Genomic DNA, 18239 nt, shown 5'->3' with positions numbered 1-18239 from the left:
AATTTAAATGAATTATTAATGATGAGTGAAAAAAAAAAAGATTAAATTTGAAACAGAGACAGTTTGCATACACAGTCACTTTATAAGGATGGGATTCTGAGACTGGTCCTGTTCTGTGGCACCTTTTGACAAGTGTTTACCACAATCTCAGGTTGACCAGTGCTTTCAGAGCATTGGTATTTAATAGACAGATACTCTGTGTGTGTGTGGGAGAGAGAGAAACGAATGGGATATAGTGAGAAATCAGTTTGTCATATAAAAACACCTTGTACTGTTTGCTCTGCTCTGTACAAATTAGGTTCTTTTGTGCTGAGGTGAACTTAGCCATTTGACAAAATAAGTGCTAGACTAAGTAAAGCTCAGTATATTGACACGTTCAGCCAAAACCTTTTGAAGGTGGTACCACAATTGAAAGTTTAAGAGATTGAAGTCTTGCAAGAGTAAGCACATATATATATATATATATATATATATATAATCAGGCAATAATCTGATAGCTCTGCATTGAAAAGAATTGAAAATATATGGAAGAAAGTGAATGGGGTAGGGGGAACTTGCTGTGAGGGGTGGAATATGCAACATTTCGGATTCAATCATTCATCAAAGAGCAGAGAAAAGAAATCTTCATGAGGCTTTTGTAAATGTCTGTTTTAAGTTAAATTTTTTTTTCGTCTGCCCTGACAAAGGATTGAATCCAAAACGTTGGATATTCTACTCTTCACAGCAAGTTCACTCTACCCCATTCACTTTTTATCATATATATATGTATGCATGTATGTATATGAGTGGGGTATATTTGATCCATTATTACTGAAGAACTATGAAAGTTGCAAAACAAGTCTGCAGGCGTGTGAGATATAATTCTTAAGTTAATTGTAACGAATTAATTAATTATACATACATATATGTATATGGTTGATGCTGTTTCTATATTTTTGGGTCCTAATCCTAGATTGGGCATAAATACCACAGATCAAAAGTCCCCTGCTTGCTGATGTCTTGGAAGATGATGATGTAGAGTTTGTGGCCCAAGTAGACTCTGCCTCTGTAGATAACAACTGCCCCTGTCTCCTCGTTATGGCTAATAACCATAGAAATTTATTAGAACTTTTTGCTTTTTATTTGTTTTGGATTGTGTTGACCAGTTTCCCTTTGGAATTTGTTGTGATTCTTAATAATAATAATAATAGTTATATTGAGACTAATAGCATTTTGGTTGTTCATCAGAATCTTTGTAGATTCCACCTCGCCCACCACCATATATAGCATTATTAGACGTTGGTTTCATTTTCTTTTCTTTTTTTGTTTTTTTTTGTTTTTGTGCGTGTGTTAAAAAATCATTTTCTGTTTGTTTGTGTGTTTGTTTTTCCTTTAATGTTAATACTTTCTTTTTTCAGAAATTATATTGATGGTATTTTGAAAAAAAAAATGTTGAGGTGAAATTTGAAGTATTGTGACTGAAATTTGAACTGATTTGGAAACCAAAATAATGTGATCAATAAAAAACATCATTGTCATCATCATCATCATCATCATTTAGCATGGAAAGTGGATGTTAAATAACAATGTTGATGGTTTTTACTTTAGATTTCCAATTGCAAAATCCTTTTCAAAGATAGAAAGAGATAAGGGATTGAGTAGACTAATGGACAGAAAATGTTGTTGCATGTATTGAAGCCTGAAGGTTCGAATGAGACCGTTCAATATCTGATGGCAACCACATTTGAAAACTTCCCACCAATCAGAGGATGGACAAATTAATGGCTAGATTTCGTTTCTTTGAGATGAAAGCAATCCCTCTCATCATCATCATCATCGTTGTTTTAATGTCCACTTTTCCATGTTTTGCATGGGTCAGACAGATTTCATTGAAGCAATTTTCTTTTCTATGACTGGGTGCTATTGCAGTTGCTAACCCTCGCTTATTTTCAAGCCAAGGTAACATTTCCCGATGGCCAGACATGTCTTCACAGGAGATTAGAGATTCAAATGGCACCACTTGTGCGACAGTGGCACTCGTTTACAATTACCATGTGATGTCAAGACATGGAGACACGAATAAGCACACACACACACATATATACAATGGGCTTCTTTCAGTTTCCATCTACCAAATTCACTCACTAGGCTTTTGTTTGCCCAGAGCACTTTGGGCAAGTGTAGAAGCAGCAGCTGGGACAGAACCTGAAACCATAAGGTTGAGAAAAACACCTCTTAATCACATGGCCATTCTTGTACCTAATACATCATTTGAATCAAATAATTCCTTCAGACTATTTGGTTGGACGTATTGGAATCATCATCTTCATCAGCATCATTGGAATATTTCAAATAAAATGTTTTGAAGTGAAGTTTGGCATGTAAAAAGCACCAACCGATTGTGGCTGCTTCCAGCCTCCCCTGGCACCTGTGCCGGTGGCATGTAAAAAGCACCCACTACACTCACAGAGTGGTTGGCGTTAGGAAGAGCATCCAGCTGTAGAAACTGTGCCAGATCAGGCTGGAGCCTGGTGCAGCCTCCTGGCTTCCCAGACCCCGGTCGAATCGTCCAACCCGTGCTAGTACAGAAAACGGACGTTAAACGATAATGATGATGAACCGAATGCTGCTCCCTATCTCCAAAATGAGATCTTTTCACCAGAATTATTTTTTTTTTTTTTGTTGGAGGGGACAGAAATGATAAAACTGTCTTATTAGTTGTGTTATTTCTTTTTTTCTTCCTTCTTCCATATCTGTTCAAATCTCAACTTTTACCATATTTGATGGCACAAAAGACACACAGGGGTGTATTAGATGCACACCAATTTCAAGAAACAATGGTTTTAGTGTATTTAAAACACTAAAAGACCCCAACTTTAAATATAGGACCCAGAGTGATTTGTTTTAAGTTTTTTTTAAGTGTGTCTTATATGCCATCAGATACAATAATTATAATAGCTTGAAGTGTACTAATTAATAATTATTTCTGTACTACATGTACTAATATTTTTATTTAGTTATTCCTTATTATAATCAGTTAAAGGTAACTTTTAACTGCGAAAAAGGGACAAGGAAACAAATTTGTTTTTATCATAATTTATGATAGTCATAATTAAACAATTTTTTTTTATTTCCAGGTGAATTTTTGGTGATTTAAAATAATTTTTTTTTAAACACTTTTATCATTTTCTGTTTATTAATACAAATATTTCGGTCTTTTAACACCACTTTTGGAAATGGAAATTGTTTTCGTATTTTCCATCTGCACTTGGTTCAGTTTGTTTCGTTTCCAGTCATCTTCAGATGTCTTCATCTCCTTTGATGTGTGTGAGTTTTTATGTTAAGTGTGACTGTGATACACTCAACCACTCTCATGTTAATTCAATGCAATTGGCAAAGCAACGGAATCCCCATGGCTGGAAATTCTGACCAAGACCTATTTCTTTTTTAAATAGTACAGGGACTGACCGATAGAATAAGTACGGGAGATGAAAACAAAAGAATAATCGCTGGGGTCAGTCTGTTTGGCTAAACCCTTTAAAGTGGTGCTCCAGCATGGCCACAGTCTAAAACAGACTAAAACAAAAGCTAAAAGTTACTACACATATACAAACACTCACACACACACACACACACACACATGCCTTTTTGTAATTTATTTTTGGATTGTGTTTGCAGTTCTGGCTGTGTGTATGTGTGTGTGTGTGTCCCTTTTAGCATCAGATATTTTCAGTGCTGACCACATGACCTTTAAGATAAATGGTCCAATCCTTGACCCTTTGTGGATGTTATTAAGAGATGTTATTTAATTACTTTAAACAACTTGATATTTCACCTTGGAGGCAGTTTTTCATTTCTTTCTGCTGTATTACATCATCACACCTAACTTCCATTCATTATCGTTAACATTATTATCATTATTATTATTATCATTATTATTATTATTATTATTATTATTACTATTATTATTATTAGGATGGCATCAAGCTGGCAGAATCATGTCAATATAATTGACTTAACACTCCACCGAAATTGCTGGCCTTGTGCCAAAATTTGAAACCAATGTTATTATTATTATTATCATTGTCATTTACTTTTAATCTGCATGTTTGATGCAATCACTTGCCGGGGCACACCCAGCGCCCTAGGGCAAGTGAAGGTTAAGAGTTGTTGAAATATAGCTGAAAGCTTGGGGAGGGGAAGTAGAGAAATATCTCCATGTAATACAACACAAACATTTACATTGATATCAATGTAAATGTTATTATTATTATTATTATTATTATTATTATTAAGGCAGCAAGCTGGCAGAATTGTTAGCACTCTGGACAAAATTTTTAGTGACATTTCATCTGTCTTTACATTCTGAGCTAAAATTCTGCCGAGGTCAACTTTGCTTTTCATCCTTTCAGGGTTGCTAAAATAAGTACCAGTGTTAAACTGGGATCGATGTAATCAGCTTAGCCCCCCCTCTCTCGAAATTGTTGGCCCTGCACCAGAACAGCAAGTTAGATGTTTTAACTGTGGCTGTTATTTGAGTTGCAATTAAATATTCCAGGGAAAGGCGACCAAATACCAAGAACTGAGATTCCATTAGAAATTTCTTGTAATTTTAGTGATTTTAAGATATTTAAATATTCTCATGGTGACTGTGCTCTTCTTAGTATATGGGTTGTGCCCTCAAGTACAGTTGTTATATAGTATCACATTGCCTTACTGGCACTTGTGCCCGTGCTTCTAGGGTGCCAAGAGCACCATCCGAATGTGATCGTTGCCAGAGCAGCCAACTGGCTTCCATACCCATGGCACGTTAAAGGGCACCATTCGAGCGTGATCGTTACCAACATTGCCTTACTGGCACCTGTAAAATGATTCGAGCGGGGTCATTGCCAGTACCACCTGACTGGCCTCCGTGCCGGTGGTATGTAAAAACCACCCACTACACTCTCGGAGTGGTTGGTGTTAGGAAGGGCATCCAGCTGTAGAAACTCTGCAAGATCAAGATTGGAGCTTGGTGCGGCTGTCTGGTTTGCCAGCCCTCAGTCAAAATCGTCCAACCTATGCTAGCATGGAAAGCGGACGTTAAACAATGATGATGATGATGTGTGTGTGTGTGTATAAATATATATATATATATACACACACACATACGTATGTATGTGTCTTTCTGTGCAATATTTTATGTGTGTGTGTGTATTCCAAAGCATGTAGAGTATTTCATCTTCTACAGCTAATAACAAACCATTCCGATCGGTTGCACGCTTGTGGATTGATTTGATTCTCAACAACCATTCCTTCACCAACCTCTCTTTCAAGACTCTTTTTTTATGTCTATTTTTCTTTTCTTTTCTTTTCTTTTATATTTCTTCTTTCTTTCTTTCTTCTTAGTCTGTGCATTGCAATGCATCCATGTTGAAAAAACAGATGAAAATATTGACATTTATTGGAGTTTGGCATTTGTTGTTGTTATTGTTGTTTTTGTTGTACTTAACTCTTTCTCTATTGCAGCTGCCTGACTTTTTTTAATTTTTTTTATATATATATACATGTATATATATATATATATATATATATATATATATATATTTTTTTTTTTGCCAAGCTATTTTGCTACACACTGTTTCTGTTATTAAGCTTTTTCGTTTGCTCTGAGCTTCAACACCTACACTTAGACAAATTTTTCATCAGATCACTTTACATGAGTACTAATTATATATAAATCTTGTTGCTTATAACTTTTACACTGCCATCATGTATGTATGTATGTATGTGTGTGCGTATGTATGTATGTATGTGTGTGCGTATGTATGTATGTATGTATGTATGATGATATATATCTATGTATGTATATGTATTGTTTAATATTATATTTTCAACTATACTGAAAAATCTGTATTTTTATATATTATTACATTTTGATATTATGATATTTTTTTTAGGCTCTTTTTCTTATTATTCTGCTCTGTTTTAATGAATTAGGCTGTCAATTAAAAATATTAAATAGTTCTTAATTAGTTTCGGTCATTGGGCTGCAACCATTTTGGGGGCTGCTCCTTCAAGAATTTTGTCTGTTATTTATTGAAGGAGGAATGGTATACCATAATTATGGGAATGGAGTAATTACTTGAGTTGTTATGATTGACTAAAACTCCCTGAAGATGGCCCTTCATATTGGCTTGTAGTCCACCAATGGCTGAAGCAAGGGAGACAAAACTGGAAGAATGCATAAAAGGTCTCCCTTTTTCTTAGTCTACGCCGCATCACTCATGGAGGTTGTCCCCAACTTAAGAGCAAATTTCCCTCCACGCTGTGCACAACGACGTTGCACATGCCAACTCTGAGACAGTGCACAGTCTTGTGTCCCACATAGATTCACAGATATATGACCTATTGAGTCAAGTAGATCAACATCAAAATAAAAATCAAATGGAAATTGTAGTTGTGATACCTGTACAGGTGGTACGTAAAAAGCACCATCCGAACGTGGCCGATGTCAGTGCCGCCTTGACTGACTTCTGTGCCGGTGGCACGTAAAAAGCACCAACCGATCGTGGCCACTGCCAGCCTCCCTTGGCACCTGTGTTGGTGGCACGTAAAAATCACCCACTACACTCATGGAGTGGTTGGTGTTAGGAAGGGCATCCAGCTGTAGAAACACTGCTAGATCAGACTGGAGCCTGGTGCAGCCTGGCTTCCCAGACCCCAGTTGAACCGTCCAACCCATGCTAGCACAGAAAACGGGCATTAAACGATGATGATGATTATGCCATGTGACCCTGGCCACTGGGCTTGAACAAAACCCACAGGATTATAGAAAACAAGCACAATGACAGGTTGATCTGTTTGACCAGGGCAGTGGTCTGCATATTTGAGCTGTCTCTGGTTGTCTGGCCGATGGACAGTAAACCTCCATATATGGACTTATTTCATATATAGTTAGCATAAAGTATGTTACAGACCTTGTGCAGAGGTCAAGTGCACGTGCTCTTTGGTGATGGCTGTTGGGCCACTGTAAGGGACCAGCATTCAGAGTGGTAGAGCAGGACAGATTCTGCCGTAGTACGAAACATGTAGGTCACATGACAGTTTTGGTGCTTTACTGGATACTGACCATGTCATTGCTTTATACATGTTAGCATCTGTGCTGGTGGAGTGAATACGAGAACCCAGAAACTGATTCACTGGACCGTGATGAAAGTGTAAGGTGAACCACACCAGCATTTCCACCAGTGATTAGGGTCTTTTGCCTTTGAGCAGTTTATTAAAAGACTGACTTCGATGGCAGCTGATTCCAGGTTTGGCAGACGAATGCAAAGTTGAGTCATTGGGGTATGATGCTGGACAATGTGACCCTTGGGGTTTGAAATCGTTAATCTTAATTAAAATCAACTAATGAGCATACAGAAACATATTAGCTTTAATTCCTTGGTTACCTTTGAAACATTTTCTGCACAATTATCATCATCATTATTATTATTATTGGTATTATCATTAAGGCCTTGTGCCAAAACTAGAACTATTATTGTTATTAAAATAGACTGTTATAGTCTCGCAATAGCCAAATTACCAGCCATTTCTGATAATTGATTCTCAACTTCTGGTATGAAACTAATTGGTAAATTGATTATTATTATTAAACTATAATATTGTATTTTTATTATTATTATTATTATTATCATTATTATTATTATTATCATTATTATTATTATTATTATTAATATTAATGATAATATTCCCACACTTTTAACTAATATATTAGTGATTGTTTTTTTCTCCTGACTCATGGATTTTTAGATAATTATATATATGTATGTATATATGTATGTGTGTATATAATAATCAAAGGAGACTAGAGGTGGTCTGTATCAGCAAAACTTGAATCTATGAACGTATATGTATTGTTATTTGTATATAAAAGTTAGATTCAGTTGATGTGACATTGTGAGGTCAAAGACGAAGTTTCTCACATTTCAGGTTCTCTCTTTTGGTAAGACTGCACCGGTTTCGCTGTTTCCCAAAGAAAAATATTGTCCTAAACATTGGAAAATTGCCCTCGCAATGACATGCCAACTTGAGTAAACACACTTCTTAGGCTGCTGAGGACTCTCTATAGCTGTGCCTTTCAACCTTGAGCGTCCATATAAGATTTTGCTGTTAAAGTTTAATTAATAGATTAGTTATAGTTCTACAATAAACAAAATGTTTGAACAATTTCTTATGCTGTTCCTGATAAGATTTTATTACATAAATATTTATATAAACAGCAAAATGTTTGTCTCTCTGTGTGTGTGTGTGTGTGTCCTTTATACAAATCCACAGTTTTTCAGTTAGAGGGCTCGCATTTTCTGTGGTCATTCAAAACTGTCCAAGGGTGGTCGTGCACATCTTTACAATTCCCCAGTCACCCTGCAAAGCCATTAAAAAAATCAATAGAAGTGACTTTTTTGTGAATTTTCTATCCAAAACCCAATCAAAATGCCCGAAACTTGATACGCCAATTGAATGCCAGCTAGCTGTATGTGATTGGTCGGAGATTTGGACAGTACTCTCGTGTATGTGCGCACGCACGCAGCTGTATATGCATGCACTAGCACTATGACCCGGCGTTGCCCGGTCATAGTGCTAGTATAAATATAACAGGATTTTCTTTAAGCATTTGAAATACTATCAGGGTCCAGTTGAGTAAAATAGGAATTAAAGGATTCCACGGGCAAAAAATGGTTGCGAGCCACTGCTCTGTATTGACTGTATACTAGGCACCTCCCTCACTCCTGTACTGATGGCATGGTGGAAAGCCACACTCACCTTTGACCCCAACCACTGCCATCCATTACACACTATAAAGTGATTGGCAAAGGAGCAGAGAAAGGATGGGTTTGTGAAGTTCCTTAAGTCCTGTCTTGCTGAAGGCTGTACAACCTCTCCAGTGTTGGTGCCAGGATGAAATGCACCAAGAAGAGTCTGTGAAGTTGTTGGTTATAGGAATAGCATCCAGCTGTTGAGAGCAAACCAAATGACATATGTACCAGTCAGTCTATAAAAGTAGTGGCTTCCAATGGAAAATTATTGCGACTACAAGGATTCCTTTGAGCCATGCCGACAAAGAATGCAGACATAAAACAATGGTGATGTTTGTAGATATATGCATGTGAGACTGTGTATATATATATATATATATATATATATATATATATATAGGCGCAGACATGGCTATGTGGTGAGAAGTTTGCTTCCTAACCATGTGGTTCCAGGTTCAGTCCCACTGTGTGGCACCTTCTACTATAGCCTTGGACTGACAGAAGCATAGTGAGCAGATTTGGTAGATGGAAACTGAATGTAGCATGTTTCATATATATATGTGTGTGTGTGTGTGTGCATTATGTTTGTCTTCCAGTACCGCTCGATAACCAGTGTTGGTGTGTTTACATCCCTGGAACTTAGCCGTTTGGCAAAAGAGATGGATTAGAATAAGTGTCAGGCTTAAAAAAAAACAAAAACAAAAACAAAATAAGTAGTGGGGTTGATTTGTTAGCCTGAAATTCTTTGAGGCATTGCCCCAGTATGGCCACAGTCAAATGGCTGAAACAAGCAGAAGATAAAAGATACCTGTGTGTGTGTGTCTTATAATACTGTCCATTCCATGTCCATTGGCAAACGTGGTACCAGCTGGTTTATTGGTTTGCTAGTCACGGTTGTCCTGCTTAATAAACCATTATTCATTCCTGATGAATATTTATCGGTAACTGGGTTCAACACCTCGTTTTAGTTAAGTAAAGACATTTCATGCCCTGGATTTCCTGCTGAATGGAAAACATTCACACGGAGAGAGAGACAAGTGTCTTCTACTATAGCCTCGGGCCGACCAAAGCCTTGTGAGTGGATTTGGTAGACGGAAACTGAAAGAAGCCCGTCGTATATATGTATATATATAAATATATATATGTTTGTCCCCCTAGCATTGGTTGACAACCGATGCTGGTGTGTTTATGTCCCCATCACTTAGCGGTTCAGCAAAAGAGACCGATAGAATAAGTACTGGGCTTACAAAAGAATAAGTTCTGGGGTCGAGTTGCTCGATTAAAGGCGGTGCTCCAGCATGGCCGCAGTCAAATGACTGAAACAAGTAAAAGAGTAAAAGAGTATTACTAACCCGGCTGAAACCGGTTCTGGCTCTGTAGTACAAATGTCTTGTTTCCATAAGTTTTGAATTAAAATCTCCCACCAAACCTTAGTCACAATTTATGTTCCTAACACTAGCTTAATGACAATTAGGTTATCTTACTAAATTCTTTGTTATATTTAAAATAATTGAAAGGAACTCAGAGCATCTCAAAATGAATAAAGTATCGAACCTAGTTTGCTGCAACCTAGTTTGATTTTAAAGAGATTTGGCTCCTGTTTCTAGCAACTCCGGCTTTTGCTGGAAATATTTAACTCCAAGTAAGTGAAGATGAACGTTTTTAACTCTCTAAAGCTCTGGGTGTCACCAGCACCACCAGAACCGTTACCAGCTTTCCCTTTACTCGAAGTAGGAACCTTGTGATATAAACAGCTCACGGCTTGAATTGCAGAAAACTGTTTCATTAACAAGTGTTTATTTGATCCTAGCTTTTGAACTTTGCTCTCTTCAACCAGGAATTAGTGGACTTCAAGAGGTCAAAGTTCAAAAATAAAGGTTAAGCAGAACGATTAACGCAACCCAAATGATACCTTTACGTGGTCTCTCGACCTGCTAGGAATAGCAACCAAATCTTTCTTAAACTATGACATTGCATCTAAAAAGCGAAACAGGGGATACTTAAACTTTGAAAAGTGTTTCTTTTGGCTTTCGAATGCTGAATCCAACCAAGCCATTCCCTCTTGCGTATTGACTTCCAGAAATGGGTAGCTCTGCCTCCCTCACCGCCCCCACTCGAAACTAACCACACCAAAATGTCTCAAAGACTGGAAACGATCAACAGGAGTTCAATTCCCCCTCGATGCACCTTTTTAACAGAACAAGAACTGCGGCAAAAACAACTCCATCCAACATTTGTTACAATTTGGTTTCTCAAACCATTATTTGATTTCCTTTTTATTCTTCTTTATTTTCATTTTTTTTTTTTCTTTTTCAATCTCCTTCCAAACAACTTCTTCCTTACTGAAACATAATGTCTTTTTCTTTTTTTTTTTTCTTTTTTTTTTTTTTGCTGCTTTGCTATGAAATGTTCCATTATTGTTTTCAGACTGACGCATCAACAGATTGCTGCCGGATACTTGAGTCACTTGTGACTGTCCGAGTTGTGTTTTGCATTTTGATGATTCTTTTGTAGAGCAGCAACAACAGAGGAGAGAGAGAGAGAGAGAGAGAGAGAGAGAGAGAATGCCTGCATGTGCTCATGAGAGAGAGAGCAAAAGTTAAATTGGTCTTTGTCTTTAAGACACCCTGTTTCTGACATTTGACCTTATGTGGTGTGTATGCGTATATATATATATATATATATACACATATATATATGTATGTATAAAATTGATTATGTTCTCAACTCTTGTTAATAACAAAAGATATCACTTTCCATCTCTTCCTGTTTATTTGTCTATATACTTGTATCTCTCTCTCTCTCTCTCTTTTTTCTCTCTATGTGTATGCATATATATATATATATATGTATGTATTTATGTTTGTATATACACTATGTATATGTATCTGTCTCTTCTCCTCTCTCTCTCCTCTCTCTCTCTTTTATATCACAAACTACACTCTACTCTCTCTCTCTCTCTTATTCTACACACTCTCTGTTTTCCGTTTATATTTTACATTTTTTTCCATATTTTCGTGATATCATGATGTCAATACTTTACTTGTAACTTGATTGCATAGTTTTATATAACCTGACATTGTTTTCTCTTTTTTCTTTTTTTTACCATTTTTCTTCCATTCTCAGCAACATGTGGCATAGAATTCAAGGCCAGTTCAGACAGTGAGTTGCTAATTTCTCACCAGACTACACTAATTGGATATGTACTCATGGTCGACACCATTTCTGGCTGATCACTTTCTAGATTATCTTCACTTATTTTCCGTTCTTCTTCTTTTTCTTCTTTGTATTATTATTATTATTTTTTTCATTATTATTATTATTATTATTTCTTTTATTATTTATATCTTATTTTTTTTCTTTTCATTTCTTTGAACACTTTGTTCTCTTCCTCTCCGTCTTCCTGTCTTCTCCCTTTTTTTTATTTCTTGGCAGTGGGGTTAACTACCTGTAGATTCATTTCATTTAGGGGTTTGAAGTTTTGTAAAGGTTTTAAAGTTTCAGGATCAAGCTGAGGGGTTAGGATTTAAGGATAGGACATGAGATGGCTATGGTTCAAGGACAGAAAGGTATTAGGCGTCGAGCTAGCAGAATCGTTAGCACACCAGGCGAAATGCGTAGCCGTATTTCGTCTGCCGTTACGTTGTGAGTTCAAATTCCGCCGAGGTCAACTTTGCCTTTCGTCCTTTCAGGGTCGATAAATTAAGTACCAGTTACGCACTGGGGTCGATATTATCAACTTAATCCATTTGTCTGTCCTTGTTTGTCCCCTCTGTATGTAGCCCCTTGTGGGTAGTAAAGAAATAGGTATTAGGAGTTGAAATGAAGAAAAAGTTTGGGGGTTAGGGTTTAAAGACAGGAAATTGTTTAGACTTTGAGGTGAGCTGATGGACTTTGATGGCTGAAAGGAGTTTATGACCTGCTACGAACATAGCGAACCTGCATGGACCGAAGCTTGCAAGAATCCTCAACTCTTTGGATAGTCCACTTCTCTGTTTGTCTTGCAATATCTGCCCCCTTCCCCCCTCCTCCCATCTCTTTCTCGTTTCATCTCATTAGAAGTTAACGAGATAATTCTGGGTGATTAAGTTTGAAGGAGAGAAAACATTGAATTGCTCCAGTTGGGAGAGTGTTTGAAACTTAAACATCAGTATAGTTCTATATTTAAGAGATGAGGAATTATTTATATTATTTACATTTCACGGATATTTGTCCTCGTCTTTGTTGTTAACACATCGTTTCAGCTGGTATACACTCCAGCCTTCATCAGGTGTCTTGGGGAAATTTCGAACCTGAGTTCTCATTCCTAAGGTATTTTTCGATGTTATTATTATTATTATTACCTTAGGAATGAGAACCCAGGTTCGAAATTTCCCCAAGACACCTGATGAAGGCTGGAAGGTATATCAGCCGAAACGATCTGTAAACAGCAAACAAGATGAGGACAAATATCCGTCAAATGTAAATAACGAAAAGAACATTTAGTTGATATCATGCTTCAATGCTTGCCTTTGATTATTATTATTATTATTATTATTATTATTATTATTATTATTAAGGCGGTGAGCTGGCAGAATTGTTAGTGCGCTGGACAAAATGCTTAGCAGTATTTCGCCCGTCGGTACATTCTGAGTTCAAATTCCGCCATGGTCGACTTTGCCCTTCATCCTTTCAGGGTGGATAAATTAAGTACCAATGAAACACTGGGGGTCATTGTAATTGACTAGTCCTCTCCCCACAAATTTGAGGCCTTGTACCTCCAGTAGAAAGGATTGTTGTTATTATTATCATTATCCCTCTTGTTTAATTCCAATTACAACTAATTAATTAAACCCTTAGTGTATTAAATTAATTATTGCTGAATCCCTTATAAGCATCCGATTCGTAACAGTGAAGGCTTTTTGATATTTGTCGTCCCTCTAATCTGGTTTCTCTTTATTTTGTGTTAGCCGTGTGGTAATTGTTACACTCACAATGCTGTTGAGCTTTTCAAACCCTCCTGTTCCCTGCTAACATGCTGCTTAAATCAAGGATACCTGCTGCAGTTAATTACCAACTTAGATTCAGCCCCGTTTGCACCCCTTACTGAAAATAGATATTAGACCCCACACACGCCCACCTATATGAAGGGTACACTTAGTTTATAATAATCAACTTAGATTTATTCTCCCATCTTTCTTTTTTTTTTTTAACCCCTACTGAAAATAGATATTGCTTTGTACTTTTCAACCCCCGGAAAGATCAAATGCAAAGTTGACTCTTCCCTCTCCTCCTCCTACTTCCTCCTTCCCTTGACTTTGCTTTCTGAGTTCAAATCATACCAGAGTCGGCTTTGCTTTTCATCCTTCCAGGGGTGGGGTGGGGTGGGGGCTGGGATGAAGATGGGGTTGGTGAAGGGGGGGAAAGAGGGGGTCTGTGAATTAAGTGGATGGTCAAACAGCTATTTTATCTTATCAAGGATTTATTTCCATCCTCTGACTAGAATCACTCACCCCCCCCTTTTCTCCACCTCCACCTCCACAATCTTTATGGCCTTGTGCCAATCTTGGAAATGATTATTAATTATGTTAATTACGGCAATATCCTGTTTACTCATCAGCTGAAGCTTGAACGAAAAAAAGAAAGAAAGAAAGAGAGAGAGAGAGAGAGGTGGGGAGAGGGTGAGATGTCTGCCTTCCCCATAAAAGGTTACCCTCTGCACACACAATGTCTTCACACAAAAACGGGGCTTTTTGTTACGAGAAACAACAAGTTTGCAGTTTTCAAACTCAGACTTTCACTATTCTCTTCTCTCACCCCCCTCCCTAACCCTCCTTTTTCTCTCTCTCTCTTTTCTCTTCCCGCTCACCCTCCCCCTCCTTTTCTCTCTCTTCTCTTCTCTTCCCCTCCCCCTCCTTTTTTCTCTCTTCTTTTCCTGCTCCCCTCCCCCTCCTTGTTCTCTCTCTTCTCTTCCCCTCCCCTCCTTTTTCTCTCTTTTTCTCTCTCTCTCTTCTCCCCCTCCCCTCCTTGTTATCTCTCTTCTCTTCCCCTCCCCTCCTTTTTCTCTTCTTTTCCTGCTTCCCCTCCCCTCCTTATTCTATCTCTTATCTTCTCCCTCCTCCTCCCTCCTTTTCTCTCTCTCTCTCTCTCTCTCTCTCTCTCTCTCTCTCTGTAATTTAAACTGAAACATTTTATACTTGACTCTACTGCTGCTGCTGCTGTTCTTGTTTAGCCCCAGGACAGCCCCGAAAGAGTAAACATACCTATGATCAAAAGTTTTTCCACCCATCACTAACTACCCACCCACATCAATACAGTATATCTAAGACTCCCTCATCTATTGCAGGGGTTTTCTCCCTCCCTTCATATAATCTAAGGCTTAGAATGTGCCCTTATTTTTAAGGCAGTAAGGGGGTTAGTCTTGAGGGAGACTTGCTATTTCTTTCTCTCCTTCACACCTTTTTCTTCCTAACTTTCTTAGTCTTTTTTTATGTTCTTTTGCCTATTATTATCATTATTATTGCTATTATTATTATTATTATTATTATTATTATCATTATTATCATTATTATTATTATTATTATCTTTATTATTATTATCTTTATTCTTATTCTTTAAACCTATTTCTAGATTTTGCTTTCTGTGTCTCCTTCCTTGCATGATATTTGCATTTGCCTCTTCCTTAGACTTCTACATCCTTTTATTTAACTATGTCTGCATCTATATATAGACACACACATAAATTGTTTGTTTTTTGCTTGCTTTTTTTTGTGCTTCTTTATCATTGTTGCACCTGTTTACTTATCATGAACAACTACTGCTGCTGCTGTGTTTGTGTGTGTGTGTGTGTGGAGATGCTGGTCGTCTCTCGTCCCCTCTTTCCCACTAGATCTATCTCCATCCCTTCACATCAAATACAGCGATGCTGGGAATCGCACCACCCCTGACACCAATATAAATCTTCGTTATGCAATTATCTCCTGCAAGTCAATAATGTATGTATGAAAAAAAAAGCAAAAAGCCAAAAAAAGAGAGAGAGAGAGTTACACTGGTTTCGGTTTGTTATGAATGTGTCTAATACGTCTTTTGTTCAACCTTTGACACCACTCCCTTAATGGCCAATTCCTAGAAATTTTAAGAATCTTATAATTAAGCATCCACAAAATAAATGCATATATATTCTATCTATCAGTTTCCTTAGAATTTCTTTAATTTCAAATTCAAACTTCTAATCCCAATAAACAAAGAACACATCATCATCATCATCGTTTAACGTCCGTTTTCCATGCTAGCATGGGTTGGACAGTTCGACCGGGGTCTGGGAAGCCAGGAGGCTGCACCAGGCACCAGTCTGATCTGGCAGTGTTTCTACAGCTGGATGCCCTTCCTAACGCCAACCACTCCGTGAGTGTAGTGGGTGCTTTTTACATGCCATCGGCACAGGTGCCAGGGGAGGCTGGCAACCGCCACGATCAGTTGGTGCTTTTTACGTGCCACCAACACAGAAGCCAGTCAAGGCAGTGCTGGCATCGGCCACATATATTATAAAGAAATAATTATCCTCATTGTATTAACTCTCCTGCCTATGGGACACTTTATCTCTGAACACTCCCTATATATTTAGATTATCTTCAACCCATAACTCACTACAGATTCGTTCCTCATTCTCTCTACTTTGACTTTCATTAAAAATGAAAATAGTTTAGGGGCAATGAAACCATTTCGTCAATTTAAGTTTTTTTTTTACTCTATATTAAACTTGTACTTCAATGTTTTATATATATATATATATTCTGTCTGCGAAGACTTGTTGAGGCAAGTGAAATCGAAATCGATCAAAAATCAATGGAAATTGTAGTTGTGATACCAGTGCCGGTGGCACGTAAAAGAACCAACTGAACATGGCCATTGCCAGCGCCACCTCGACTGGCCTCCGTGACAGTTGCACGTAAAAGGCACCAACCGATCGTGGCTGTTGCCAGCCTCGCCTGGCACCCACTAAACTCTCGGAGTAGTTGACGTTAGGGAGGGCATCCAGCTGTAGAAACACTCCTGGCTTCCAGACCCCAGTCAAATCATCCAACCCATGCTAGCATGGAAAACGGACGTTAAACAATGAGGATATGTATATATATTGAAATTGTAAAATATACAATGAATTCCTGGTTTACTACAGCAGCTTCTCTGATGTCATCCTGACATAGCTTTTCAAGGAATTTACAACCATTTCAAGAACACAACAATATATGAGTCATTAGTGAAAATTATATATATTTTTGCACTAATGTAAAAATAAAAATGTTATTTTCTCTTGTTAAGAAGCTGTGTCTTTCTATTACGATGGTGCTAGAAAGAGCAGTCAGTTATTAAACATTCCACTCTTAATTAAAGACACTGTTTACGTGTTTCAATTAATTCTGAAAAATAATCAGAACATTTAAAACTGTTAGAAGAATAATTGATTCTGTCAGTTTAAACCACATTTTTTTTACCATTCGAGCGTGATCATTACCAACATCGCCTTACTGGCACCTGTGCCGGTGGCATGTATAAAAAGATTCGAGCGAGGTCATTGCCAGTACCGCCTGACTGGCCCCCCTGTGCTGGTGGCACGTAAAAGGGCACCATTTGAGCGTGATCATTACCAACGTCACCTTACTGGCACCTGTAAAATGATTCAAGTGGGGTCATTGCCAGTACTGCCTGACTGGCCCCCGTGCCAGTGACACGTAAAAAGCACCCACTACACTCTCAGAGTGGTTGGCGTTAGGAAGGGCATCCAACTGTAGAAACTCTGCCAGATCAAGATTGGAGCCTGGTGCAGCCATCTGGTTCGCCAACCCTCAGTCAAAATCGTCCAACCCATGCTAGCATGGAAAGCAGATCTTAAACAATGATGATGATTCTTATTAAAATACTCTGTCGTTGTTTCACTTAATTTTGAAAATTATGAAGAGTTTTGTAGAATAACTTCATCATTGTTAAACTGTTCATTTAGAACATGAATTAACATAAAATTTTGGAGAAAGGATTTCAATTGAGATCATTTGAACCTTTTAGCATTGAAATGTGATCCTTATTTCTTCACATTGTTTCCAGTTAATTATTCATTATCTCATAACTTTGAGATTTCAATGATGTGACTGTTTATTTTTAGAATGACATTACAGGATAGGTGTGAGAGGTTGGATCTAGCTAGTTTAATCATAGCTGGTTTGAGATAGGGAAGATTTAAGTGCTAAAAGGCTAAAACATAGTTTGTATCATAGAACCAGAGACAGTGACAGATAGGTTGATATCAAAATAGTTATGAAGCTGTTTGGAACACATGACTTATGAATAAAATGATCTTATATAAAACTAGCAGTATCGCCCGGTGTTGCTCGGGTTTGTAAGGGAAATAACTATATAAGCATTTTTAGAGAGTTATCGCCAAAAAATAGCAAAAAAATGCATTAAAAATGGGAAAAAAAATGATGGTAA

The 18239-nt window shown here is 37.6% G+C and overlaps 1 protein-coding gene across 7 annotated transcripts in view; it reads left to right on the top strand.

The window, feature by feature from the left end:
• The window catches only part of LOC115221364 (SNF-related serine/threonine-protein kinase), a 192069-nt gene that overhangs the window by 156641 nt on the left and 17189 nt on the right, over nucleotides 1–18239 (top strand). For 5 of the 7 annotated variants that reach the window (XM_029791538.2, XM_036511091.1, XM_029791537.2 and 2 more), the window contains one exon: nucleotides 11904–11939. The exons of the other annotated variants lie outside the window; for them this stretch is intronic. In XM_029791538.2, the coding sequence (XP_029647398.1) occupies nucleotides 11904–11939 (36 nt within the window). The remainder of the gene's footprint in view (nucleotides 1–11903; nucleotides 11940–18239) is intronic. 7 annotated transcript variants of the gene reach the window in all.

Source organism: Octopus sinensis, linkage group LG18 (assembly GCF_006345805.1).
Source record: "Octopus sinensis linkage group LG18, ASM634580v1, whole genome shotgun sequence".
NCBI classification, from domain to species: Eukaryota; Metazoa; Mollusca; class Cephalopoda; order Octopoda; family Octopodidae; genus Octopus; species Octopus sinensis.
The sequence above is the reverse complement of the archived record's forward strand: the minus strand, read 5'-3'. Positions and strand labels throughout refer to the sequence as shown.